This window comes from Scyliorhinus torazame, chromosome 1 (genome assembly GCF_047496885.1).
Source record: "Scyliorhinus torazame isolate Kashiwa2021f chromosome 1, sScyTor2.1, whole genome shotgun sequence".
In the NCBI taxonomy this organism is placed as follows: domain Eukaryota; kingdom Metazoa; phylum Chordata; class Chondrichthyes; order Carcharhiniformes; family Scyliorhinidae; genus Scyliorhinus; species Scyliorhinus torazame.
Window position 1 is genome coordinate 191830870 of NC_092707.1, and position 27852 is coordinate 191858721.

General features: G+C 43.1%; 1 protein-coding gene across 1 annotated transcript; it reads right to left on the reverse strand.

Annotated features, from left to right (window-relative positions):
• Nucleotides 1–3: 3 nt before the first annotated feature.
• LOC140418293 (endoribonuclease ZC3H12A-like) lies at nucleotides 4–27650 on the reverse strand. Its single transcript, XM_072501763.1, has 6 exons — nucleotides 27557–27650; nucleotides 20279–20880; nucleotides 11378–11517; nucleotides 8693–8927; nucleotides 5301–5407; nucleotides 4–3713 (listed from the first exon to the last, which is right to left on the reverse strand). The coding sequence occupies exons 1-6, from the start codon at nucleotides 27602–27604 to the stop codon at nucleotides 2695–2697; spliced, it is 2151 nt and encodes a 716-aa protein (XP_072357864.1). The 5' UTR covers nucleotides 27605–27650; the 3' UTR covers nucleotides 4–2694.
• Between the last annotated feature and the right edge of the window lie 202 nt (nucleotides 27651–27852).

Here is a 27852-nt window from a genome sequence, read left to right on the forward strand (position 1 = left end):
GGATGGCTTTGCATAATGCTAAACTTTATTGTTCTTTAAAACATTTCAACATTTTCTCTCATTTACACTTCTTTTCTAAGCTGGGAAAAATAACATATACTGCATAAGTTTGCAACCTGATTTTGTCAGAATCAGAAGGGTGCATATCAGAAACCATTAAGAAAAAGGAGCACATTAAACATGCATTATTATTTATTGATTTTCTTTGACCTCAAGCTTACTGAACCATTGGCAGTTGCAGATTTTCTTTACACAGAACTACAAGGGTAGTGATCGCTAAACATTTAGCAATCAATAATCTTGTAGTTCTGAGTAAAGAAAATTGTTTTCTTGCAAGATATTTTGCAACATTTAGAAAAACACAGAAATCTAGGTTGGCGAGTCTTACAGTCAGCCTTGTCAGGAACTTATATGTGCTCTCATGGATTCTTCCCACTTTACTTGAGCTCTTGATGATGTTGGTAATGTATAATTGTAAGCCAAACCGAAAACAGCCCTTGATATATTGGAGGATTTGGGCATGTTCAGATCTGGGAACAGAAGAATTCCAAATTTCAAGCTATAGGCCTCCATCATGGCTTTTCAGGATAGGCGACATGATTGCAACGAGCACTGTGCTGACAAGTTTTAATTGTTAGGTGACATGATACCATATGGCAGCACGGTAACACAGTTGCTTCATAGCTCCAGGGTCCCAGGTTTGAATCCCAGCTTGGGTCACTGTCTGTGCGGAGTCTGCACATTCTCCCCATGTCTGCATGGGCTTCCTCCGGGTGCTCTGGTTTCCTTTCTTCTATGACTCTATGATTGCAACACCAGCAAGCTGGGAAGATTTCCTTTGTGTAACCAAGGGGAATCTACCCTCACATGGTTATGCTACCTGCGACTAAGACCCAATAATCTTGTGAAACACTTCACCAGGCAACATTGTCCAATTAAGATTCAGCATTTTTGGCATAGAGCATTTAATTCAACTTCAAATACAAACTCGGACTTTACAATACAGTAAATATTACAGAGAGAAACATGCTTTATAAAAAGTTAAAAATACAAGTTTTATCATACAATTTAAAAAAAATGTAAGCAGTTTGCTTAACTAGAACAAAACCATTACAAGTGATTTTGTAGTTCTGAATTCCTCAGGTGCCCTTACGCAAGGTTCAAGTACACCAGGTTAGCAATCCCTACAACCTGCAGACTGACACATGGTGCCAATGCAGCCAATTTCAATTGCCATCCAGTGGTAACTGCAGAATTGACTCCAAGAATGATTATTAAACCATTGGATACAGATAAATAGATCAAGAGCATCAAGGAGAACTAGTCTGGCCGGTGCCATTGTAAATTTAGTTCAGTTGCAAAGAACATTAGATGGGAAAACCAATTTACAATTAAAATTGTATTTTTGATGGCATCGCTGAATTTGTGTCCTGCACTGTGAATGGTGTCAGGGATGGCCTAGTTCCATTGTCAATCACTCCCAAGGATATTCCAACTCAGGTTCAATGCAAGTCTCTTTCTTTTCCCTTCATCTCCTCCAATAAAGCACCTTCCTGCTTTCTGTGAATTAGGATTTCCAATTAAGAAAGAACTTGCATTATTAAAGTACAGTTCACATCCTCAGGCCTATCTTCTGCACCGTGAGTACTTTAGCTATGTGACAAATTTACTTGGATTAAAATCCTGCTCCTGAACGTGTAACAAATTTAATAGCGTAGACTATTTCAAGCAGTGGCATGACATAATATGTTTTCAATGATTGAAATGAGCTTTCTGCAGTCACCACTGAAACAAATCTTTTTTGAAAGATTTCAGACGACATGATCAAAGCAACAATTCAGTAAAGATACAATATGTATCAACGTATTCGGCTTGCGAGCTGAGAGATGCAATTGCTTCACGTTGTAACTTTACACAAGACCCGCAAGGCATTTCTTTTTGAAACTTCGATTGCAGATACATACGTATGCAGAAGAGGTTACAGGTTCTGCATCCCCTCAAGTGGAACAGGAAACACTTACTTCTGTGCTTCCAAATATGGTCACAAACAATGCTTAAAAATAATGGCGCTTAATTAGCTCTGAGGACAGCACTATGCAGGAGTGAACAACAATGACATGAAATGTATGGAATTCAGAATGTACAGGACAGTATATATGCTTTACAGCATGCATTGCATAGTATGTACAGATTAAAGTATGCATTATACTATACCAATTACACTATATACAATGATATTATGCAAGATTACAATATATACAATACAGTACAGATTACAGTACAAATCATTAAAGTTAAATCTATAAAATATCTTGTGTGCTTTTATAAAAACCTTTTTTATGTTCAACGCTTTTTAAATGATTCATTCACAAAATAAAATACAAGGTTGTTTTGGAACTACAAAGGCACTTTCATCATATCTTACATATTAAACTGAGATTGTACTGTGCAATCCGATACAGTGCATCGACTAGAAATTGGGCTTAAAGTATTTTCACTGAACTATTCCCCAGAGCGACTGCCATAAAACTAATTGTATTACAACTGGATTTTAAGAACCCATCTATAAATGTTACATACGTTAATGCAAGTAGAATTTGTACATTACAATCCATTTGATTCAAATTAATTATCACAATAGTTGATTGCAGCTTGGTTGGACACACATTGGCTTATTTTTAATATGTCAGTGCCTTAAACATTATGGCTTCTGGATTTATAAGCCAGTATTTTGGCAGCTAACACCTGGGGGTCTAAAAGCTGTGGGTATTGCTTCATAACAGTATCCACTAGGTGGGGTTGGAAGATGGCACACAGCTTCATGCGGACAGTTTCCCGCTCCTCTCCGCAATGGTCATGTGATGGCCACTGGCTATTTTTCCAGTAGGGATCCAGGATTTGTGGGTCACATCTTTTCACTGCCCAGACATGAGGGTCCAGAAGACTGTTTGATCTACTGTTAGGTGCGGTGTGGCATGAATCAGGCCAGCAGCTCCTTGACCTTTGGGAACCTGGTGAATTGAAGTCACTTGGTAGACTGTGGCTGAACTGTGCCGGAATTGGCATTCTGCCCATCGCCATGCAGCACGGAGAACTGTTGGGTGGGTTTTGAGGGTAACCACAAAGGCCTAGTGATGGCATTGACTCATGGGAATTGTAACTGTACTGATGATGTTCTAAGCTGTGGGTCGGTAAATAATATTGTCCATTGTTTATAGAATATGGCTCACTGTGGCTTTGAGATCTCGAAGGCCACATATCAGAAAATCCTTTCTCAAATGACACAAAGCCTTCATCGTAACTCTTATGCGAGGTTGAACACAATGAATTGGTTGGGGCATTGCCAAAGCCTGCATGATGGAACCACTCAGTGTTTGTGTTTGGAGGTGACCTTTTTGTCGGTGCAACGCCTTTTGATATTGCACTGCTCTCAGGTGAGTTTGCATTCTGCACTGGGTACTGCCTGTCTGGACTGAGTCTCTGCAATGAGCCATTCTCACCCTGATTAAAGATGGATGAACCATTATCGGAATACGGCAATCGCTTTTGCACACTGGCCTTTTTCTCTTCTTTATGCGGACTTGCAGAGTTGAGGTTCTTAGTTGGAGAGGACCTGGCAATAGCACGGAGTTCATCGGCCACTGAACGCTGGGGCTGATTAATTCGCTCAGGGTGGTAGAATTTACACTTGATTCCATAAGTGCATTTTTTTCCTTTAACAGAGAATTAGAAGATAAAAATGCAATCATTTCTTTAAATTCTTTGAGAGACAATCTACTAGATATGTGGAACTCCCACCCTAAGCTTCAGAATTCCCTCCGTAAATCTCCATATCTTTACCGCGCTATCCTTTAATATACCATTTAAAGCCTATCACCCAGCTTTTGACTACCTTATGCGACTTTGTGTCAAATCTTGCTTGGTAATGGACCTTTGAAGTGCCTTAGCATGTTTTATCATATTGAAGGTGCAATATAGATGCAAGTGATGTTGTTATTGAGATAATCAAGCCATTGATCCTTCAATAAAACATCACAATACATTTATTTCTTACTTTTGTTCTTTGCTTCCTTGGTAGTGGTGATACATGGGCCAGGATATAATTTTACTTGGGAGGTTGGTTAGCTAAGTTGGCTAGAAAGCTGGTTCATGATGCACAGTGATACCACCATTGTGGGTTCAATTCCTGTACCAATTTTATTTTCTCCATCATTTTACTGGCACCAACTGCTCACTGGTCCCCAAGCTCATGTACCCTGTCCAGCCATGAAGAGCCAAATCCCGTCTCATTCTCAACAATCATGTGCATTATACACTTCCCAGCAAGCATTTTTGGACAAGAATAATGCGGATGAACCCTCGCTGGTATCTTACCCTTCTTAACTTGGGGTACTGAGGTCCATTGTTGGGTCGGCCCTAGTCGGTCCAACCAAGTGTAAGAGACTGAACTTGTAATTTTCCAGGTCCACATGGCTGAGTGGATTATTACATTGTGCTCTTGGGTGAACTTTCTGGGATTTTAAATTGAATGCTTACAATGCATGTTTTAAACAAATTCAGGGTTCAATTTATAATAGAAGGCAATCAATGAAGCACAAAGGTCAGTCACATAGAACATAGAACAGTACAGCACAGAACAGGCCCTTCGGCCCTCGATGTTGTGCCGAGCATTGTCCGGGACCAAGATCAAGCTATCCCACTCCCCGTATCACAGCAGGCAGTCCATTCCACACCCTAACCACTCTGAGTAAAGAACCTACCTCGGACATCCCTTCTATATCTCCCACCCTGAATATTATAGTTATGCCCCTTGTAACAGCTACATCCACCCGAGGAAATAGTCTCTGAACGTCCACTCTATCTATCCCCCTCATTATCTGAGAAATCTCTATTAAGTCGCCTCTCATCCTCCTCCGCTCCAAAGAGAAAAGCCCTAGCTCCCTCAATGATGCTGAAGAACCATCATGTTGTGGTAATGAATTATATGATGCATAGATTGGGGCTACTGTATTCCCAAACTGTGAAGCCTTGATTCTAGCGTTGTTGTTGGTGGGAATTAATAGAAGCTGTAGGGAGTAATCAGTGCAACAATCATCCTATAGCCACTAACATATTACAACCCATCAGTCAGCTGGGCAGGTTGACAATGAATCAAGGTGGAAAAAAAAGGGAGAAAAACAATGATTTTCTCAAGATTTGAAGCCTACTTGTGACAATAAGCGATTTCTTCTTCTTCTTCCTTAAACTTGAAAATGAAAATGGTCTAGAAGGTTCTGCAGATTGTAAAGCAAAGTACTCACCATAGGGGCAATGTTGTCTTTTATGCTCTGGTATTACAGGCTTTATCCGTAGGAAATTATCCAAACTAGGCCCATGACGCCCAAGGGGGTCATCGGGGGGCATGAACCTACACAACAGGGGAAAGCCATTATTAGAAAGGGACAACTGATTGACAATCATTACATAATCAAAACATTTTGCAATAGGAAAGTTTCACAGGACAAGATCAGATTGACATAATCAAACATGGCTATGATTGTTGAAGCCAACATAATTTTGCCCAATTTTAAGAATGGAGCTGTGTCATCAAGGGGCAACTGGGAGCCAAAATGGTCCAGAAACATTGGGCTGGATTTTCCGATCCCCCAGCCGTGTGTTTCAGAACGCCATTCGCTGGCAGTGGGATTCTACATTCCAGCCTCTTGTCAATGGGGTTTCCCATTGAAGCCACCCCACATCACTGGGGAACGTGTAGGCCGGGGTATGCCCCTGGCGGGAAAAGTGAATCGCAATAGCTGGAGAATGCCAGTCAATGTCACCCCTGGCACTTGGCTCTGAATCCAATCTCAACTGGCAAAAGAAAGTTCTCCTCTCTGCATCCTAAATGAGACTGAGGATGCGATCTCCCTGAATGGGGACAGAGACCCGTAGCGCGAGATTAGCCGGGCGTTTCCCAGCACTCGGAGTGCCGAGAAACAACCCGCTGTGTAGAACCCATTCGGGTAGATCGTGAGCCTTAGCGGGGAACTCCCCAACAAACCCGCACTTTAGCTCCCTTTTCTGCACTGAGGAGATCCTCTCGTCAGAACTCATCAGTGCAGCGAGTGATTGGGATACCATTTTAAAATGGCGTCCCAATCTCTCGAGCCCCCAACGTGACCTCGTATTGGCCCCGCCCCAAACCCAACTCACTATAAGGAGGTCTCCGAGCTACACCCCGCACCCCTCCCCCCCCCCGTCCCCCCCACCCCCGCACCCCCACCCATGCAGGGTGGCTCGATCACCTCCACGCAAAAGTGCCAGCTGCCAGTGCCACCTTTGTTAGCTCTCGGGAAGACCTATTAGGATGAGACTCACCATCTCACTCTCATATGCAGATTTGAAAGAAAGTGATTCCGCCCACAATGGATCTCCCGGTACTACCAGGTGCTCTGCACGTGCCGCACTGCTTTTTGGGTGCAACCCAACTGGTAGATCCCACCCCGTCTTTTGCCATTTAGTTCCTGTTCTTAAACGAGTTTGAATCTTCAATATAAAACTGCTCACAATTTGGTACAGACTGGGAATCTCACTCACAAATGCCACAGAGATGATTACTATGGAATACTGCTGAAAAGTTGCCCTTTTGGGCTAAGTTAGTTTGTTGGCATTTCATGGAGAGAGCAATGAAACTGAGAGTGCTTTTTACTGATCTTGGGTGAGAAAGCAAGAGATATGTTCCACTCTTTGGTTGTGACATGTCATTGTGATGAACTCAAACATTCACCAAATGAGAAACGATTGTTTGAATTTGCATTGTAAGAGCCACTCCAGAACATTAGCACCATGTTTAATCATTACCTTGCTCTCTCTTCATGGTTGACATAACCTGGACAATTTTTAAACTTGCAATGCGTTCTTACTCATTGGACATTTTCCAAACTGATTACTGATAAAACGCAGACTGGTTTCTTTTCCCTAAACGTTACAATATGGATAAGTAAGTCACTACTGCTCGGTGGTCTTTGGATTCACCCGTATTTGCTTGGGTTTTGCATTATTTGTTGAATTTTAATGAAAAAAAGAGAATTAATTGATTCGACCAGCTGAGCATGCTGACTGTCCTTTTTGGTTTGTTTATAGCCTCTTTCTGTTCCAGTAGTTCAGTTTGTTAGTGTTCAAGGTCATTGCACAGTCCAGGACGTGCACAATGGAAACACAGAGCCGACTTCAGTCAACTGTTCACAGTATTGGCTGGATGTCAGATTATTTTGGTTCAAAATGTCAGTAAGAATTTCAGTTGAGTGCAAACACTCAGGATTTGCAAGGATCACTTTGTAAATCATCCCTGCGCGATAGGGAATGGGCGATACACTCTTGCCCAATGTTCCTTTCAGCTGACCCACTTGCCTGGCAGGAACAGCTAAATGAACACAAGATTTGCTTTTGCCGTCAGTACCAGTTAATGAGGGGAAATATTCCTCTCTGATTTTGTGTTGCATGTAGTTGAAAGATTGGTGATGGTGTCTACAGACAGTTAGATTGGTTTTGAATTTCCATTGACATTCAGAATAACCTCAACCCCAAATAGGCCCTATCCCTGGTTTAAGGTTTAGAAAGGTTTGCATTGTCAGACACAGTACCCAATCATCTGAAGTAAAAATCAAAGATTTTGGTTTCAAAGTGCAGCACCTTTTAATATAAATCTCATTTAGAGACTGGACTCCACCCTATTGGCTTACAAACATAACATTTGTACAGTGCAGAAGGAGGCCATTTGACCCATTGAACCTGCACCAACCCTCTGAAAGAGCACCCTACTTAGGCCCACTTCCCCAACCTTTCCCCCATAACCCCAGCTAATCCACACATCCCTGGACACTAAGGGGCAATTTTAACATGGCCAGTTCATCTAACCTGCACAGAGAATGAGAGCTTAAATCTTGCTGTGGCAGTTTGAGAACTTGAATTTGATTTAAAAACTATAAAATGCTGTATTGGTAAATGTTAGGTTGTCAAAAGAACCCAAGTGACTCGGTAATCCCTTTGGGGTAAGCAGGTTGCTGTCCCACCCTAGTGTGGCTTATATCTTACACCAATCCCATTTCATAGTTTGGTGAACTGCCCTCAAAAATCTGCCTCAAAGACAGAAGGGCAATTCTCCGGGAAAGTGAAGATAGCCAATAAATGCTGGTCTTTCTAGCGACAGGCACATCCTGAGAGAGAGTTACAATAAAACAAAATCAAGATCAACTTAAATTTATCATGTTTAAGAGACAAATTAAGGGGCAGCAGAGTGGCGCAGTGGTTAGCACTGCTGCCTCCCAGCACTGAGGACCCGGATTCGATCCCGGCTCTGGATCACTGTTTGTGTGGAGTTTGCACATTCTCTCCGTGTCTGCATGGGTCTCACCCCCGCAACCCAAAAATGTGTGCAGGATAGGTTAATTGGCCACTCTAAATTGCCCCTTAGGTGGAAAAAAAGAATTGGGTACTCTAAATTTATTTAAAATTAACAATCCAGGTCTTGAACCAGAACATCAGTGTGGTTGAAATGATAGGAAATAAGGTGTTGGAAATCTGGAAATTGTGGTTACATGATATCAAGTTTATGCCATAAAAGCTGGAGTTATTCACAAATAGGAGATGTCAGCCTGAATTAATTGCGAGAAACATGTTGAGACCAGTGGGTTTCTGCTGAAGGTTGACTTACTTGTCATTCACAAATGAGTACATCAGCAGACGCTCTTCGATGAACTTTTTCCACTCGGGCTTTTCATTCTGCAGGTCCCGATAGGTATCATTTGAAACAATGATGCCATCAGTGTCGTATGCCAGCTTGACAATGAAACGGTCATCATAACAGACGATCCTCTTCCCACCGACGCGTCGCGATGGCGTGAAGACAAGTATCTTTTTCTTTTCGAGCTCTCGGAGGATGTGCTGGTCTAAATGGGAATTAGTGATGGATCAGTAATTAAAACGATAGGAAAATGAGAGGCTTTTTCTGGGTAAGTGGCAGCCAGGTCCTATCAACAAAATGGTGACTTGCAGTGGTGAAATTACTTTAACTATCCATGACTCAATTCAGTTCTGTTGTTAGCATTTGTCCATACAGAAAGATGCCGACAGTTAGATTTAGAATTTCACTTCCCTATTCATAAAGTTAGAAAAATGATCAAACAATTGTGCAATTAATGATTCCCTTTTTTGGGAGGAGTTAGGGTTAGGGTTAGGGTTCTTCATGGAAGCAACACATCGGTAGGGGACTGATAGGACATGTGAAGCTCTGCTGAACCAAATACAATATGTATTGTGTGCTAAATTAATGTTACATACATTATAATCACATCCTGCCGATAATTGTTTTGAGTTTCATTAATGGCCTAGATGTCAATCACTTTGAGGTTCATAACTGGAAGACAGTGGTGTCTTACCGAGCAGTGCAAAAGCTTGTTGCAAAGCTGACTCTGTTTTACTGTCCAATGCCCACAGAGATCAGAAAGTCAATCTCTGGTTTGCACTCAGGCAGCTGATCCCCGGCAAAGCTGCAGTGGGAATGCCATGACTGGCTGCACTGCAATCTAGAAATGAAAACTAAAAGAAAAATGAGCCAATGGGTCTGAGAAGACTGGAAATAGGTTCGTTTGGAGGCTGGCCAAGGTGATAAGCAGCGGGGGGAGGGTTTTGGTGGTGAGAGAGGGGCACCTTGACAGCTGACAAAAAACCACAAATTTAAATGATACAAGAAAACCACTGGTTTGTCCACCATGCACCAAAGAATACTGACTGCGGAATACATGAGGCAAAGGCCGGAATTCTCCGGCCATTGCGGGTCACTTTTCCCATCCGCAGCACACCCCTGTCTATGGGTTTCCCAGCGGCATGGTGTGGTTTCAATGAGAAATCCCACAGACAAGCAGTGGGAAGATGGAATCCCGGCGGCAGTGAATGACGTGCTGCCGACAGACACGTGTCTGGGGAACCGGGGAATCCAGCCCATAGTGTGGTCAGTCACTAAAATATTTAGGAATTGGACCTCAAACGGGTGTTAGGCCTCCCTTTCATATGTGCAAAGAGCCTAACAACCTTTTTCAAACATGGCCCCTGGGTGTTTTTAGAGGAACCTTTAATGATATGACAGGCATTGCGTTCTGGTGTGGAATGTGCGAGCGCAAGGCGCTCACTGTATTGCAGGAAAGATGGTTCTTGAATTTTAGAAATTAGCTTTTCCAACTTCAGAACATCCAAAAGCACTTTACAGCCAATGAAGTATTTATTGAACTGAGAGAAGTGTGTCAGCCAACTTATGCACAGCAAGATCCCACAAATGATAATGTGATAAATGACCAGAGCATCTGTAATAGGGACACATCTGCAATAATAATCCAGGCCTCTGCATGTTACATAATCCAAAACAACGAGGAAATAATTAGTCTTTGTCAAGTCAGTATCACATCCCCAAGTACAGTGTACTTCAGTCGCAAGAGTTTTTTTAACATTTATCATTTAAAGAAATGTGCATTTAAGGGCAGCAGCTGGATCCAAATCAAGTGGGCGGCATGGTAGCACTGCTGCCTCACAGCGGCAGGACCTGGGTTCAATTCCGACCATAGATGACTGTCTGTGTAGAGTTTGCACGTTCTCCCAGTGTCTGCGTGGGTTTCCTCCAGGTGCTTCTGTTTCCTCCCACAGTCCAAAGGTGTGTAGGTTAGGTGGATTGGCCGTGCTAAATTGCCCCTTCATGTCCAAAATGATTAGGTGGGGTTACAAGCTCAGGGTGGGGGCATGGGCCTAGGTATGGTGCTGTTTCATGGGTTCAGACTCGATGGGCTGAATGGCCTCCTCTGTACTGTAAGGATTCTCTAACATCGATGTAGATAGACTGAAATATATTTTCCCAATTATGTCACCCAACAGCTGAAGCTGTGAATTGCTCTTGTATTAAGGTCACTGACCTAGGACCCAACAAGGCCTGAGAAACTGGGATGTTGAAAGCTTCTTTCAAAGTTATCAGCAATATTGCCATTCAGCATTAATGGGAAAGAAAGCAAGCAAGTATAAGGGGAGGTAGTGCCGCAGTGGTATTTTCACTGGACTGGTAATCCAGAGAACTAGACCAATGCTCGCGGTCCCAGGTTCAAATCCCACCAAAGCAAATGGTGAAATTTGAATTCAATAAAAATCTAGAATTGGAAGTCTAATGTCTAACGATAATCATAAAACCAATGTTGATTGTCATAAAAAACACATGTGGTTCACTAATGTCCTTCAGGGCAGGAAATCGGCTGTTTTGCCTAGCCTATATGTGGTTGAGCCAGAAATGGCCGAGCCCGACACCCAGTTCATTCAAAAGAGTCAAACCACCACAAGCTGATTAATTGGAACACGTGTATACCTGTGATCGGCACGTCGGGCCTTGGTTGTTCCTTCCTCCAAGATGGGACAAAGACAGTGATATCTGTGTGACCTCTCTCCAGGAACCAGTTCACAGCCAGCTGAATCCCATGGCAGGAAAAGACCTCTTTATTCCCATGACTGAAAAAGTAGCGCAGATACACTCAGAATTGCATTCTATTCATCGCTTCATCTTATATTCTGACAGCATTTGCAATTGCACCATGATTTTTTTGGGATAAAAGTTTGAGCTGAGTGACTATGGAATGAAAGTGACAAACTTTACATGCACATCAGGTAAACTGCTAACTGATGGTGTACTATAGTGCTGATGGCTTGCCTGCTACATTAAGAATTCTGTGCAAAAATGATACACTTCCAAATAGTTTCTTTCCCATTGTCTCCTGCTGAAATTTTGGTTTTCCTTCTCTTTTGCTCAATTGCCTCAGTAGTATGTTTGGGTTGAGGTTCATTGCAGGGAATGATAAATGAGAACATGAATTCATCCAGCCCATGACTCTGTGTGCCAACAGTCACACAGCCAGAAGTATGCAGCCACTTACAAATTCATTACGATTCACTTTTCCTGCTGGCAGCGCATCCTCGCCAGCGGGTTTCACGGCGGCGAAGCGTGGTTACATTGGGAAGTCCCATTGAAAAGCGATGGGAAGATAGTATCATGCCAGCAGCGAACAACGCACCAGGCATACCCACCACCACCTCCAGGGTCAATGCCAATGGGCACCACCAGAGTGCTGGGCACAATGTCCATTAACCCTGGGCTTCCAGGCACCTTGGACACCTGGACATCAATCTGCAAGAAGGGGAGTATTACATGGGGCCAGATGCTATGGCGTAAAGCCATTTGATGATATTTAAATCAATGGAAATTCATAGTAATCAGGTTCATTCCCTTTTTGGGCATGAACCTGATCACGTCATTGGCAGGCGGTGGGGAAGGTCTCAAACTGAGATCTCCCTGGCGCAAATCCTGTTATAGCCTTCCCGGATGATTTGGAGGCCATAACAGGATTTGCGCCCACGAGGATCAGATTCGAAAAACCGTGTCCATAATATTTCAATATTTCTAATTGACCATATTTCTCAGACCACTAGAACCTCAACATACTTGACTGCTGTAATTTTCATGACCTTACCCAACATCAATCAATAGGTCACAAGAAATAACCCTCTTATTAGATGCGAAGAAGGGTCAGAGATTCCTGTGTGTGTATGCGTGTTTGTATGTAGTTATGGGGGGATTTTCTGGCCATTCACACCAGCAGGATGAGAGAATCATAGAATCACTATAGAAGGACAGAATTTACAGTGCAGAAGGAGGCCATTCTGCCCATCGAGTCTGCACCAGCTCTTGGAAAGAGCACCCTACTTAAGCCCACACCTCCACCTGTAACCCAGTAACCCCACCTAACCTTTATTTTTGGACACTGAGGGTAATTTAGCATGGCCAATCCACCTAACTGGCACATCTTTGATATTTTCAGGTCCTGCTGATGGCGAAGCCCCTGCCATGGGTTCCCGGCAGTGTGTGTGTGTGGGGGGAGGGCGGCGGGGGAGGGGCGGGGGGGGGGGGGGGTTGGGAGTCAATGGAAAATCCCATTGACAGGAGGTGGAAAATGGCATGTTGCCTCCTACTGCCAAGAAACTCGCCGTGGGGGCACGGAAAATTCCTCTCCATAGTATTCATATATGTACATATATTATAATAATAATCTTTATTATTGTCACAAATAAGCTTACATTAACACTGCAATGAAGTTACTGTGAAAGGCCCCTAGTCGCCACACTCCGGAGCCTGTTCGGGTACACTGAGGGAGAATTTAGATGTGTATGTCACACTATTTCAATGAGATTTACACATATGACTGCAAAACTTTGAATTGGCTAAGTTTCAGTTTTTTAATTTAGCTCAATCTGAATGAGTCACTGGAGCTCAATCTGTGATTGTACACTAGGTGAGTTAAATTGTCATCAAGGTACTGCTGCAATAACTACAGTATGGTCACTTACTGTAACTGGGAAAGAAGATGGCACATTTCACTGAACTATTACTCAGTTCAGAAGGAGAGAAATTTCTCATAATCCAGTCTTGCAAAAACACAGGTAAAATTTGACCACACATGCAACATTTTATTCTAAGGTGCCTATGGCTGTGGAATATACCATGTTTTAAAATAAATAGGTTGGTGACAACTTGGTCAGTTTATTGGGTGAAATTTCCAGCATAATTATAAGTCCTAATCTTTAAAATGTAAACTGCCGGGGGCAGCATGGTGACGCAGTAGTTAGCACTGCTGCCTCATGCGCCAAGGTCCCAGATTCGATCCCGACTCTGGGTCACTGTCTGTGTGGAGTTTGCACATTCGCCTAGTGTTTGCGTGGGTTTCGCCCCCACAACCCAAAGATGTGCAGGGTAGGATCCAGAGTGCAGAGTGGATTGACCACTCTAAATTGCCCCTTAATTGGACAAAATGAACTGGGTACTCTAAATTTATAAAAGAAAATTTAAACTGCCCATGGGCAAAAAAGATTGTGTTCAGAGGCATTTGTAGCCCAAACAGTACAAAGGACATTTCAAAGAAATGTTGCTCATATAGGGCGGTGCGATAGCACAGCGGTTAGCACTGTTGCTTCACAGTGCCAGGGATCCGGGTTCTATTCCTGCCCTGGGTCACCGTCTGTGCAGAGTCTGCATGTTCTCCCCATGTCTGCGTTAGTTTACTCCAGGTGCTTTGGCTTCCTCCCACAAGTCCCGAAAGATGTGCTGTTAGGTAAATTGGACATTCTGATCTTCCCCTGTGTACCCGAACAGGCGCCATGGGGATTTTCACAGTAACTTCATTGCAGTGTTAATGTAAGCCTATTTGTGACATGAATAAAGATTATTATCTACAGGGTCTGCTATAATATTAGTTCTAACTTTTCCCTTTTGCCAAGCAATTAAAAATATATCTTTTAAGTAAATAATTAAAAGACCAGTGCAAATTTTTGACATGACGTTCCTACAACAGATGATAGCTGCAACTCGATTCAAATCAGCAATGTCTGTTAATTTCAGAAGGTGATTGAAAATAATTTAATTGGATTAATACTCTAAGTCACTCACAGGCCTCAACACCTATTTTTGTATTCCATTTTTTGTATATTTTATTCCAGTGACAGATAGGATGATTGTGATCTCTTCCTGCAATATTTTCAATTACTGAATTTAAGGTTACCCTCATGCATCTTAGAAACCATTGTTTCTTTCATATTTCACACAAATATCAGAGAATCAGAGAATTCCTACAGTGCAGAAGGAGGCCATTTGACCCATTGAGTGTGCGCCGACCCTCTTCCCACTTCTCCGTCCTATCCCTGTAACCTACCTGACCAGTACATCCCACTAAGGGGCAATTTATCATGGCCTAATCTGCCTAAACTGCACAGCTTTGGACTGTGGGAGGAAACCGGAGCACCTAGAGGAAACCCACACAAACACGGGGAGAATGCGCAAACTCCACACTGACTGTCACCTAAGGCTGGAATTGAACCTGCGTCCCTGCCGCTGTGAGGCAGCAGTGATAACCACTGTGCCGCCATTCCGCCCCAACAAAAGAAGAATAAATACTTAACAGGCATCAACTTGAATGTAAAGCAGAGAGAGATTTATTTTTATAATAATTCAAGGTCAAGCATAATTTTAAGAAGGACTTCCATTTTAAGAGACTTTCCTGTCCTCAGACATCTCAAAGCACTTTGAAAATAATGAAAATAATTTTGAAGTGCAGTCACTGATGTAATGTGAAATATGTAATAAGCAGTTTGTGCACAACAACGTCCCAGAAACAGTAATTTGATAATAACCATATAATACACTTTTATGGGTCGGCCGAGGGGGTATTTATTGCCCACGGAAAGGGCAGCACGGTAGCACAAGTGGTTAGCCTGTGGCTTCACAGCTCCAGGGTCCCAGGTTCGATTCCCTGCTGGGTCACTGCCTGTGCAGAGTCTGCACGTTCTCCCCGTGTCTGCGTGGGTTTCCTCCGGGTGCTCCGGTTTCCTCCCACAGTCCAAAGACGTGCAGGTTAGGTGGATTGACCATGCTAAATTGCCCTTAGTGTCCAAAAAGGTTAGGAGGGGTTATTGGGTTACGGGGATAGGGTGGAAGTGAGGGCTTAAGTGGGTCGGTGCAGACTCGATGGGCCGAATGGCCTCCTTCTGCACTGTATGTTCTATGTTCTATGTAACTGAGGAGAATTCACATGCTCTTCCTCAAAATAGTCCCTTGCGTTCTAATGTCTCACTGAGAGGGTTGGTGGTGGATGGGATTCTCCGGTCCGCCAGCCACGCGTTTCTCGGCGGCGCGCCGTTCGTTGGCGGCGGAATTCTGTCTTCCCACCGCTTGTCAGTGAAATTTCCCATTGTAATCACCCCACGCTGCCAGGAAGCCCGTTGACTGGCCTTCGCTGCAGGTGGGAAAATTGAATTGCAATGACCAACAAATTTCGGCCAGTGCTTCAGTTTAATGTTCCAGCTTTTAAATACAATCTGACAGTGTAGCACTCCCTCAACACTAGAGCGACAGCTTAGAACTGGTGCTCAAGTCTCTGGAGTCCGACTTCAACCCAGGACTTTCTTAATCAAACAAGCCGTGGCTGAAACAATGTGACGTCCTGCATCACAAAACAGTTTCCTCTGAGGTTGTATGTCACGCGGCACAACACCCACGCCAGGAAGTAGAAAATATCTACATCAGTGATACTTGTTTACAAAGCCTAACAATTTCCTAACCTCCAACTATTATAATTACTGCGCAGTGTCTGAAGTTTGCTCAGACTATCCTTTTAAGCACAGTGTTGAATGGCGTCACCTAAACCAGAAATGGCATTTGTCATTTTCTTCAGTTTCCTCAGGAGGAACAATCATCGCAATATTTAGGTTGTGTAATTATAATAAGAATGTTGTTGACAGGATGGAGTTAAAGCACAGCTACCAGTATATTCAGCTTGTGCTACTGGGCACAGCTGAGTAAGGATCATTCGACACTAGCAGGTTAGCAATAAGGAAACAGCCATTCCCTCCAAAAGTTTAAAGTGGTTTCCAAATTTATAGCAGTTATGAGATCACCAAGATCACCGATAAGAACAAAAGTTTCCTCATTGAAGCAAAGGCCCTTCCAATGAATTTGCAGTTATTGTTGATTTTACCTGCAGATATTGGGGAGATCTTCTCAATATACTGCCTGAGAAATATAAGTACTAATTCCAATTCCTTCCTGGTCCAATGAGAACAGGGTACAGGCGTTCAAGTTGAGGCTCCATCCTATCACTCATGTCCCTGCTGCATTCCTACTTGTTGCTATTTGAGCAGGTGCATTCTTCCTTGGTCGCAAATGTGTGGAGGTCTGGTAAATCACGGTAGCACAGTGGTTAGCACAATGGCTTCACAGCACCAGGGACCCGGGTTCGATTCCCGGCTTAGGTCACTGTCTGTGTGGAGTCTGCGCGTTCTCCCCGTGTGTGCGTGGGTTTCCTCCAGGTGCTCTGCGTTTCCTCCCACAGTTGTCAGGTGAATTGGACATTCTGAATTCTCCCTCTGTATACCCGAACAGGCGCCGGAATATGGCGACTTTCACAGGGGATTTTCACAGTAACTTCATTGCAGTGTTAACGTAAGCCTACTTGTGAGAATAAAGATCATATAATAATTATTATAAATGTACAAAAGACAGCATGACAGTGCAGTGGTTAGCACTGCTGTCTCACGGCGCCGAGGGCATGGGTTTGATCCCAGCCCCAGGTCACTGTCCGGGTGCAGTTTGCACATTCTCCCTGTGTTTGCGTGGGGCTCTCCCCCACAACCCAAAGATGTGCAGGGTGGGTGAATTGGCCATGTTAAATTGCCGCTTAATTGGAAAAAAAGAAAAGGGTACATTGGAAAAAAAGAAAAGGGTACTTCAAATTTAAAAAAATAGTTGGCTCCTATGACCAGAAGGGAATTCAGACAATTTTAATGTAGAGTCGTACCCGAAGGCAGAGCTGCCAGAGAAATCTTGACCAATGCAGGAGCAGGAACAAGCCCAGAATAGAGACAGGAAGATTGTTTGTGTACCTTTGGGCTTTCTTGTGAGCCAGGAGGTATAGGGAGCTGCTACAGGCCGCAGTAGGAAACCAAAGCCTTCTCCCCTGCATCAGGCTACCATACCCCCACTGACTCCCCCTGCCAGATCCCTAGTGTTGGTGACCTCAGGTTGCTCGCACAACCCTCTTCCTCACTGCTAAAGACTTTCCCATGGATCCCTGTCTGGTGGCTTTCTAATCCCATTCCCGCCTTTTGGAATCAGGTACCAGATTCACTTGCCAGATGGTAATGGGACTGGCACATGTCTCACAGTGGCGTGTCCATGTCAGTTTGACACATGCCCAGCCAGACCAACACTGGACTCACATCCCGAGTTCATGGTTCAAGAGCATATTCAGAAGCAGGACCATTTATTATTACAGGATAAATGCAAGCCTCTGAATTTGCTGTTGTTTGTCACAATTGTTCATCTTCAGCCACGAGCTGCCTTTGATTTGTTCCTCTACGTTCGAACATTCATGCAATGAATTGTGCATTGCTTGTTATCTTGTTTTATAAGTCATAATTGTTTAAAGAGTGTTAAGTATAGTTGCCACTGTTCCAGATGACCATAGGCTGCTTTCCCCTTCGAGGGGGAGAGCTGACTGGTGGTGATTTAACCTGAGGATCACCACGCCTTTGAGAAGGTGGGACTTCATGAATAACTTCAGCTTCTTAAATACCCACAGTTGATACAAGAATTCAACCCAGGTGTTGGCCCTGCATGAACCAACTATCCAGCCAACTGAGCTAAACTGGCCCCCACATTTTTAAGAAGTGTACCGCCTTTATGAATCACTGTGATGCAAATCTTTTTCTTACTTTGCAGGGTGTGTGAACAACTGTTGCAAACAACAGCATGATGTGTTTTAGTTTGATTGCTTCATGTTTGCTGAAGTGAAACTTTTAAGGTGGCTTTAGAGGAGAGTTTTGGGTGGGTTGTTCTCACACACACAGCTAACTCTTCAACTTTGTTTAAAATGTTATATAAAAATATAAATAAACTTAAGGGTGCATGCTCATTGACAATTTTCTATTTTCTATATAAAAATGGTAAGTTTAAATTTTAGACATTGTTCCATGAAACAAAATATGTCATTTGTCTGAGAGATTTGAAATTCTGAAATTGGGGGTCGTGCAGACCTTAATCTCAGTGTTTGGTCTGCCTTCTAATTTGCCTAAAAATTAATTTCTGCTCTGAGATAGTCCTAAAAGTGAATTTAGTTTGGTGTTGAGTTTCCACATGTTGCCCTCTTTGTGAAGCTTGAGGCTTGCTCTTAATGTTGAAATTAGAAGCCTCAAAAAACAGTCCAGCTTCAAAGTCTTGTGCTGTTTCAGAGCGGTGTGTCTCACAGAACAGCAAGTCACTGATTCATAGGTGATCTGGATCAGGCCTGTTCAGATTTGCTCCGTTCTTTATGGAAACAGCCATTCGAAATGATTTTAAAGCAGCTGTTTAGACTATGGGTCATTTGCTGAGGTGGTTGACAATCCTGCCTAGCTTTTGAAGTGGGGGGGGGGGGCTTCTTCGGCGGCACCTTCCAAATCCACTCTCTCGACCGCCCGAAATGGGGAGCGAGAAATGTCATCAGAAATATTGCTTGAGGAGCTGGGGGAGGGACGGCTGAATCACTCCTGCTCCTCTTGCCAAAAAGGCAAGACTGACAAAAGCATTCACCTACCTCTCCTTTCAGCCACCTGATTACCTGAGCCGTGAGAAACCTGACCAGTCAGCATAAAATTTAAACGGTGGCCAAAATATCAGGATCGGAGCCTTATTTAAATATTATACTGAAGGATCCGCATCAAAGCAATTTACCAGGATAGCTCCCTCAAACCCACACAGTTATAATGCAAGCTGGCATGTACGTGGCAGGTTGAGGTCAGGTTTTTACATATTTGTCAACTTATTCTCCCCATTGACCCTCACTCACCGGTTGTGAATGAGTTAAAATTGACCGACCCCGTGACACTAGAAGCATTTCAGAGAGTTTGGCAGCTCTCCCTGGAACCCTTCCAATTACACAACCATCAGATTATGTAGCATCTGGTGACAGAAGCAGTATGTTCTCCTCTGCAGGCCGTGCCAAGTCTGAAAATTCCCCTCAGAAGGAAGTGCAGACCTATTTGCATATGATTTATAAAAGGTTTATACATGAAGATATGTGTAGCTGGTGAGTCACCAGCGGGTCAAAGGTACATAATCAATACAGGAAACAGGCAAGATTCCCGGAACGTCAAGTAGTTCCAGGAATTCTCTCATCAGCTTGAAGCTTGTGTAAAGTTTGGAGACAATTATTTTACAATCATTGAAATTCCCTTTACCATTCCCGGCTCAGACATAATGGGATGTTTGGAATTCAGTGGCCTGTGACTCTAAGACAGGGAAAGCTGAGAACCAGGTCTGGACCATTGACCATGTACATTGAATTCTCCAGAGGATTGGGGCGGGGGGTGGGGTGGTGAGGAACGGTCTTGCATCACATAACCTAATACCTCATTTTCTGGTGTGGGGTCCATAGAGCACTCTGCTGGTTTCAGGTGGGCACATTTGCAGGTTGGCATTGAAGATAGCAGATCCAAGATCCTTTTCAAATAATCTCCCATCTGTTTTCCCATTTATAACCTTGCGATGAATCAAAATTGAAATCCTTACAGTTGATCTAAAAATAAATCTGGCAACATACCTTCCACTTCCTTTTATAGCAATATGGCAGCAATGATTGACGCCATTGTCCTACAAACTGAATAGACTAAAAACACAATAACAGCAACATACCTCATAGCAACATTGCTGCCATCGATCACAATCGTTCGCAAGTTGACTTCCTGCTCCTGCACCTCTTCAGTCACTGGCCCACTATTTGGGGCTTTGACTAAAGGACCTCCACGAGACACTAGGATAGGCACTGGCACCTCCTCTGGTACATTGTCCTTTTCCACAGTTCCTTGTACCTTCACTAGCTCTCCGAGTACAGTGTTGGTATCGGCATTGCCGTCCACCTTTTGGAAAACCACATGGATCTGTTCTGTTGAGTAACCCAATTTACGGAAAAAATCCACTTTCATCTGCAATTCAGAAGAGTCGAGTGAACACAGTGGGGAGTCCTCGCACCCCTGCCTGCTCCCACACTCTGCCTCCAATTTATTGCCCACTCTGCTTTCTTTTGAGCTGTTACTTTTCCAATCGTTACTTGATTGGACTTCATTGGATGTCAGTTTCAGTTTGGTAGGACTAGTCCTTGTAGTGTAGGAGGAATCAACCAGGATATTTTTGCTCCAGGTAGGGAGGTCCAAGGAGGGCTCGTGGCTGTATCGTGCGTGTTCAGTCAAACTCATGTTTCCCTCTGGATAAATCCCACTTCCTTTCGAATTTAGATCCTAGGAAGACGTATAGAGATGTACATTTTTATTATTAATAATGCAAAACCGAGGTTATCAAAGCAGTCACAAATTCTGACCAGATGGAGAGATTGTCTTTGGCTTAATTGCAGATAGGATTAGGGCCATTGTCTTCACAAAGTACTTCCAGTTACTTACAGTCCCAAGTAGCCAAAACGTTGTAGAAAATTACTTAAAATTCCTGAAATTTTTTGCCAATTGAGGTTAAACTTCTATAAGTTCTGTTAATGTGAAACTGAGTTTCTATTCAAAAATTATTTCAGAATAAACCAACTTATATCGGCAAATTATGTTTTAACATTTACCTAAGATTGCACATCAGAAGTTTACAAAAGGCTGATTTCCACTGGGTGTATGTAATTACGCCTTATGGCGTTCGGTAAGGATTGAGTCAGGGCCTGAAGACACTGTGAGATGTCCCATTAGGCTTCCCAGTGGGAAGCACTCCCCACCCCCGCCATGGGACCTAGTCCTGGATGGGAAATTCCGCCCGAAGTTAGAATTTTTTCCTTCACCCCTCAATTGTCAAATGAAGATACTACAGATAAATGCTGCTGACTTGGGGGTAGCTGGAATTTTTCTTTTATAAATTTAGAGTACCCAATTCATTTTTTCCAATTAAGGGGCTAATCCACCTGCCCTGCACATCTTTGGATTGTGGGGACAAAACCCACGCAAACACCGGGAGAATGTGCAAACCTCACACAGACAGTGACCCAGAGCCAGGATCAAACCTGGGACCTCGGCGCTGTGAGGCAGCAGGGCTAACCCACTGCACCACCGTGCTGCCCTGGGGGTAGCTGGAATGAGCCCAGCCTCTCCATGCAATTTTTCCAGCCTTGATGAATTTAATGTCAGGAGAATGAGCTAGTTTGGTGGTGTTCAGCATATCTGATGGCAGTATATCACTACATTTACATAACAGTCCACATTGATAACATCAAACATTAGCGTCAAACTTTTTATATTGATAATACACATACATATGTATGATATGATACATATATATAAAGCAGATGATCTGGTAAAATAGCTACCTTACTATGCACAAATTAGCTACTGGATTTTTTGCATTATAACAGATGACACTTCAAAGGGCTTCTTTGACAGTTGAGTGCTTTGGGATGACCTGTGGTACTGAAAGGTGTGATATAAATGCAAAGTATTTTGATCCATTTTATTGTGTAAAGTAAAATAATTAAAAATAACTGGGTATTAATGTAGTCAGCTCTGTTACGAAAGGTTATTGACATTATCCATCATATGTAATGTACCTTTAATCTTTACCAAGTGCAAACACCATTTCAAGGGTGCTACAGATGCATACACTCCCAATAGGGTAGCACAGGTGAAATATCAATGACATAATATATTATATATTTCTAAATCACATTTTACGACCAGGGATAGGGCGGCATAGTAACACAGTGGTTAGCACAGTTGCTTCACAGCTCCAGGGACCCAGGTTCGATTCCCAGCTTGGGTCACTGTCTGTGCGGAGTCTGCACGTTCTCCTCGAACTTGCATGGGTTTCCTCCAAGTGCTCCGGTTTCCTCCCACAGTCCAGAGATGTGCAGGTTAGGTGGATTGGCCATGCTAAATTGTCCTTAGTATCCAAAAAGGTTAGGTTAAGTTATTGGTTTACAGGGATAGTGTGGAGGTGTGAGCTTGGGTGGGGTGCTCTTTCCAAGGGTCGGTGCAGACTTGATGGGCCGAATGGTCTCCTTCTGCCCTGTAAATTTGACGATAATCTATGATAGGGAGATTCAACAGTTGGGTCAACAAATTATAATTGTATTTGCATAATTCCAAAATATTAACCATAATTATAGCCATTTAACTGCATCATTTTCTCTTTTTGGCATTGGTCAGCTTAACTTAATATATCTTTTAATTAAAATTATTATCTTTCTCAATCCATTTGCCGCATTCCCAATCGTGATCTAAGGTAACGCAATGCAAATGAGACCTCTTGACCATACATGCATGATTAAATGGATCTGCATATCTTGTTACTAAGTTAACGGGCTGGATTCTCCACCGGCGATATCCTCTGTGTCGCCGGCAGCACACTGATGCCAGTGGGTCTCCCGACTGTGTGGGGGTACCCGCAATGGGAAGCCCCATTGGACAGAGGATCCCGCTGCCGGTGAGGGCGTGGCGCACCAGAAAACGGGTGCGGCGGGAAGGAGAATCCCACCCATGTTTGCGATCTCTTTTCTGTTCTGATTCGTGAAGTTGCCGCTTGCATGATTTATACCTTATACTTTCTCACTATTTTGTCTGTTCTATGATCATTGTGCTGTTATCTTTTTTATGACTCCAAGCCACAAAAAAACATGTTTACAAAAGCGATCTTTGCCCAGTGCTGCACAGTTAGGATAAATGCCACTGTGACATGTTGAAACGTATCAAAGTTTTCAACTATTTTTTTTTTCAGCTCAGTGATCGTTGCGCAGTTATGAATGCCCAACAACAGAGACATTTTAAAAAACAGTTAAACTGTGTACCTGAAGATTTGCTGGTAAATGTAAAAAGGTTTGCTAGGCCAGGAGACAAACTCCCTGTTTTTTGTTTTAACAACCAACCCAGTTGGTTCAATAGTTCAACCAGAGCCATAGGACAGCACCTCTGATGATATAGTTTCACTTCAAGTGTTGCAAAGACTTTGGCGCAAACCCACAATTTTTGGACCCTAAGCCAACAATAGGGCATACATAAAGCTCTACTTGCATGCTCGTACTAAATTCTCAGGTTACGTATTTAACTGAATTTGGTGTGCTATCTGATGTGTTGGGTGTTCTGGATCACATACAGGTCACCAACACTTGAAGTAGTGCAACACTATTTTATTAAACGGTTAACTATTTAAACATACTTGAACTGTGGGTAAATACGATACCAGCTTTAACTAAAGACCTTTACCTTGTCCTAACCAGTTGATGCACTCAGCACATGGTGAATGTCTGTGTTGCAGGTTGTGAGCTCTATACTTCTAGCTAGCTGCTACTCGAATGAGCGGGACCTCTGATGCCCCCTGTCTTTATAGTGAGTGTGCTCTAACTGGTGATTGGCAGCGGTGTTGTGTGTGTTGATTGGTCCCACTGTGTGTCCATCAGTGTGTGGCTGCACCATGATATTTTGATACTGGTGTATATTATGGCACTATCTTCTGGGACATAATGGTGAAAGCTAACCCGCTGTCCAGGTGTGCTGCTGTGCCATAGAGAAAAGCATAGGCTTGCTGGATGATGAAGCTGCTCAGTTTAATCCTATGCTCTTTTGATGATGCGCAGACTGGAGGTTAGGTGCTTTCTCAGAAGGAGGAAATACAAGAGCCATCCAAGGAGCAGCTGAAATCCACCTTCCAGTCACTGACTCATAAATTGAAACCTTCACTTTTCCAATGGCAGATTGCTCGGGACACAGAGTTATCTGCAACCTTTGTAAAGAAAGGACGACCGAGCTCTGTCAATTTTTCTCACTCTAAAATGGAGGATTCTAAAACTTTATATTCTGTCAATGAAGAAACGTGAATTTTATTGGATCAGAGATCAGTGTTCGTCAATGTTGGCTTTCAGTAGAAGTGTGATTAAGTGCTTGAGTTTAGGAGCAATTTCCTTCAAAATGCTTGACCGATAACATCCGTTTACTGATCTGGAATTTATGCTCACAGGAGTACGAGTAAAAGGGGCAACTTGGTGCGATTTATTTTTAGAGCTGAGTGGTCTATAACAAGTACTGGAGGGCATTCCAGAGCCTAGCGCCTGCTCCACTTCCTCCACTTTATTCCACTCTGATGTGTGAGTAAAATGCCACCTTAACTTTAAAATGATGGAGGAAGAGCAGCGAAAAAGAATCAAGAGGAGTAACGGTGGCAATTCTGAGCAAAGGTGAGGACAAAAGGGTCAGGATGAAACTGATGAATTCTGAAGGAATAACTGCAAAATGAACAAAGATAAAGAGAGCACAAGGATCTGAAGGAACAAAAAAAAGAATCAAACAAAAGGAAAAGAAGGAGATCTTAAGGGACTCAGATTGAGACAGGGGTACACCATGGAGAAGGAACAGGGTACCTGTCAATGCTCATGAGAACATTACCAGCTGTACGTTTCCTTCCAACTTATATACCATCCTGACTTGTTACTATATCAGCATTCCCCCACTGTTGCTGGATCCAAATCCTGGAATTCCCACCCTAACAGCACTGTAGGTTGTATCTGCACTTCAGAAAAGTGCTTACCAATCACCATTTATTTCAAGGGCAATTAAGGATGGATAACAAATGCTGGCCTTTCCAGCGATGTCCATATACCATGAATGAATGAAAAATGTTGGTTAAATATGAACACGTGGTGCCTCCCTGGCTCTCTCCTAGGTCCAAGGCTGAATATTTGTTAACAACTATTAGCGGCTTGGATCATGCCCTCCATAAACTTATATGATTTTCTTCAACCTACCGCAAATAAAAAGAAAATAACACAGTTCTTAATGTAGAACGTTAACAAGCTCTTCAGAGTCGCCAACTGGCCCTGAACAAGAATTCCAGTTTCCTTTTTCACTGAAAAGAAACCAATGGTTATCATAGATAAATCTGAGTTAACTGCTTCTGAGTTCAGTTGAATCTATAATTTCCTCAAGTTGAAAATATTCCAGGAAATATAGCCTAAAACTCTCTCTTATAAACAACAACTTACACACCATCAATGTAGTAAAATGTCCCAGCAATTCTTTATGAAACAAAATCGCCACTGTGAATGTTTATTCCTTAATGTTTCCTACACTTTCTAATTATACATTTTGCAGTGATTCTGGACATGGAATGGTCCCACATTACATGGAGAATTAACCCATTCCATTCGCATTCTCTTTCCCAACCAAACAATGAAACAAAATGAGGTGTGGAGGGGGGGGGGGGGGGGAGGGGTTGTGGCAGGGTTTGGGGGCAGTGGTGGTGGTGTGAGTTTCTCAACCAGATAGTGATGTGAAACTAGGACATGTTTGCAACTTTCTCCCCCATGCCTGTGTGGGTTTCCTCCGGGTGCTCCGGTTTCCTCCCACAGTCCAAAGATGTGCAGGTTGGGTGGATTGGCCCCTTAGTGTCCAGTGATGTACAGGTTAGGTGGGGTTATTGGGATAGGGCGGGGGGAGTGGGCCCGGGTAGGATGCTCTTTCGGAGGGTCGGTGCAGACTCAATGGGCCAAATGGCCTCATTCAGCACTTTAGAGATTCTATGTTCTAAAACGATTTCTGTGCTTCATCAGGAAAATACACACACTTGACCTTTTGGATTCAAGACTGGGTAGCACCTTCTTCCACATTACATGCCTACATTGAATGATTCTTTCAGGAGATTTGGGATCTCTGTTCTGGATAAAGGTTACAGAAACACTTTAAGATCATTTAATGACTGGCTGTTTGATGGAATTACACAGAACTTTGCAGCACAGTGGAAGAACATTCAGCCAATAAAAGTCTACATTAGTGCTTGTGCCCCTCAGCTTACTTCAACTTAGTTATTCGCATGTCCTTCTTTCCCTTCTCCCTCGTGTGTACTTATCTAGTTTCCCTTAAAATGTATCATTCACCTCAACAAGATAGCAAGTTTCACATTAATCACTCTTTCTGAATATCAGTCACCTGACAGCGAAAAGTTAATACCAGAAAGCAAGTGAACACTAACTGACCTTGCTGGTGCTTGAGAAGCAGATAAAAATAACACATGGAGGCACACAAACAATAATTCTCAAAAGTTACAGTGTGGGGTGGGTTGAGGAAAGGTGGTGGTGGGAGGGGTGGTTTCTTTGATTCTGTCAGTTCCGTGCTCACGAAACACTTTCAAGATTAGTTTGTTCCAGTCTCTATCAACGCCCTGTTTTCTTTCATTTTTGAAGGTTACACTGACTTGTTTTGGAAGGCTGTACCACTTCTGACGCTTCCTTCCTGAAGTGCACAGCCGTCCTGTCGGCATAAGACACAGCATGCGTCTCAATGCACACTCTCACGGCAATCATGGAGAGATCACTGAGCAAAGCTACAGCCTCATACAAACAAAGAAGGAACTGCAAAGACTCAACTTTACCTCCGTTCAGCCTAAACGTTACCACTGAACAATTTTTTTACGTCAGCGCCCCATTTGATGATATATTTCCCACATGCTCTAAGGTTCTTGACGATGCCTTCGCTGTGACAATTTAACGACCCTGTGACAATTTAACCGCCAAAGCAAAAAGCCCTATCGCACTGTGAACAGCTGGTTTCTATTCCCTTTCTTGGATCCACGTTAAGGACTGCCGCTGAATGACTTCTGATTTTGAACCTCACGGTGATTTTTTTAACTCATAAAGACAGCTGTCAAAACGTCGTACTTTGAGGTCTGAGCTGGCCAGCACCAGTTGATCAACAGTAACTTGATCTTTTACAGTAGAGATCCCGGTTCAGAACAGCCTTCGGTTCATGTTGAAGAGCTGGGAGCTTGGTTTCCTCAGGTCTCACTGAAGAGTCTCGGCAGGCTGAATCCTACTGCAAACTTTCCACCTACTTCACACAGACTGTAGTTAAAAATGCCCCTCAAAAAGCTGGGCGAAATAGCCCCTTAAAAAAGTACTTTTGCTCTGTAATCTGTGAGAAAGCTCAAGTATAGTGTAATACTTACCAGACTCTGTTTGTACAGCTCTCCATTTACTAAGTCCGGAAGGTGCATTCCAATCACACCTAAGTCTGTGTGTTCAACTGATTGCAACCTTGGAGGCATAAGTTATATCTTGCTGCATGTGACGTCATTAAATTGTTTTGTTGCCAGGAAACAAAAATGTATGCAGATGAGCAGCATTCTCCCCCAACTTGTACTTCCTGATTCTCATCAGAGCTAATAGCTGAAAGAAATTAGGAAATCTGCCTGGGCTAATTTACATCTGCTTTAATTTTCATACTTAAATAGTTGACATAACT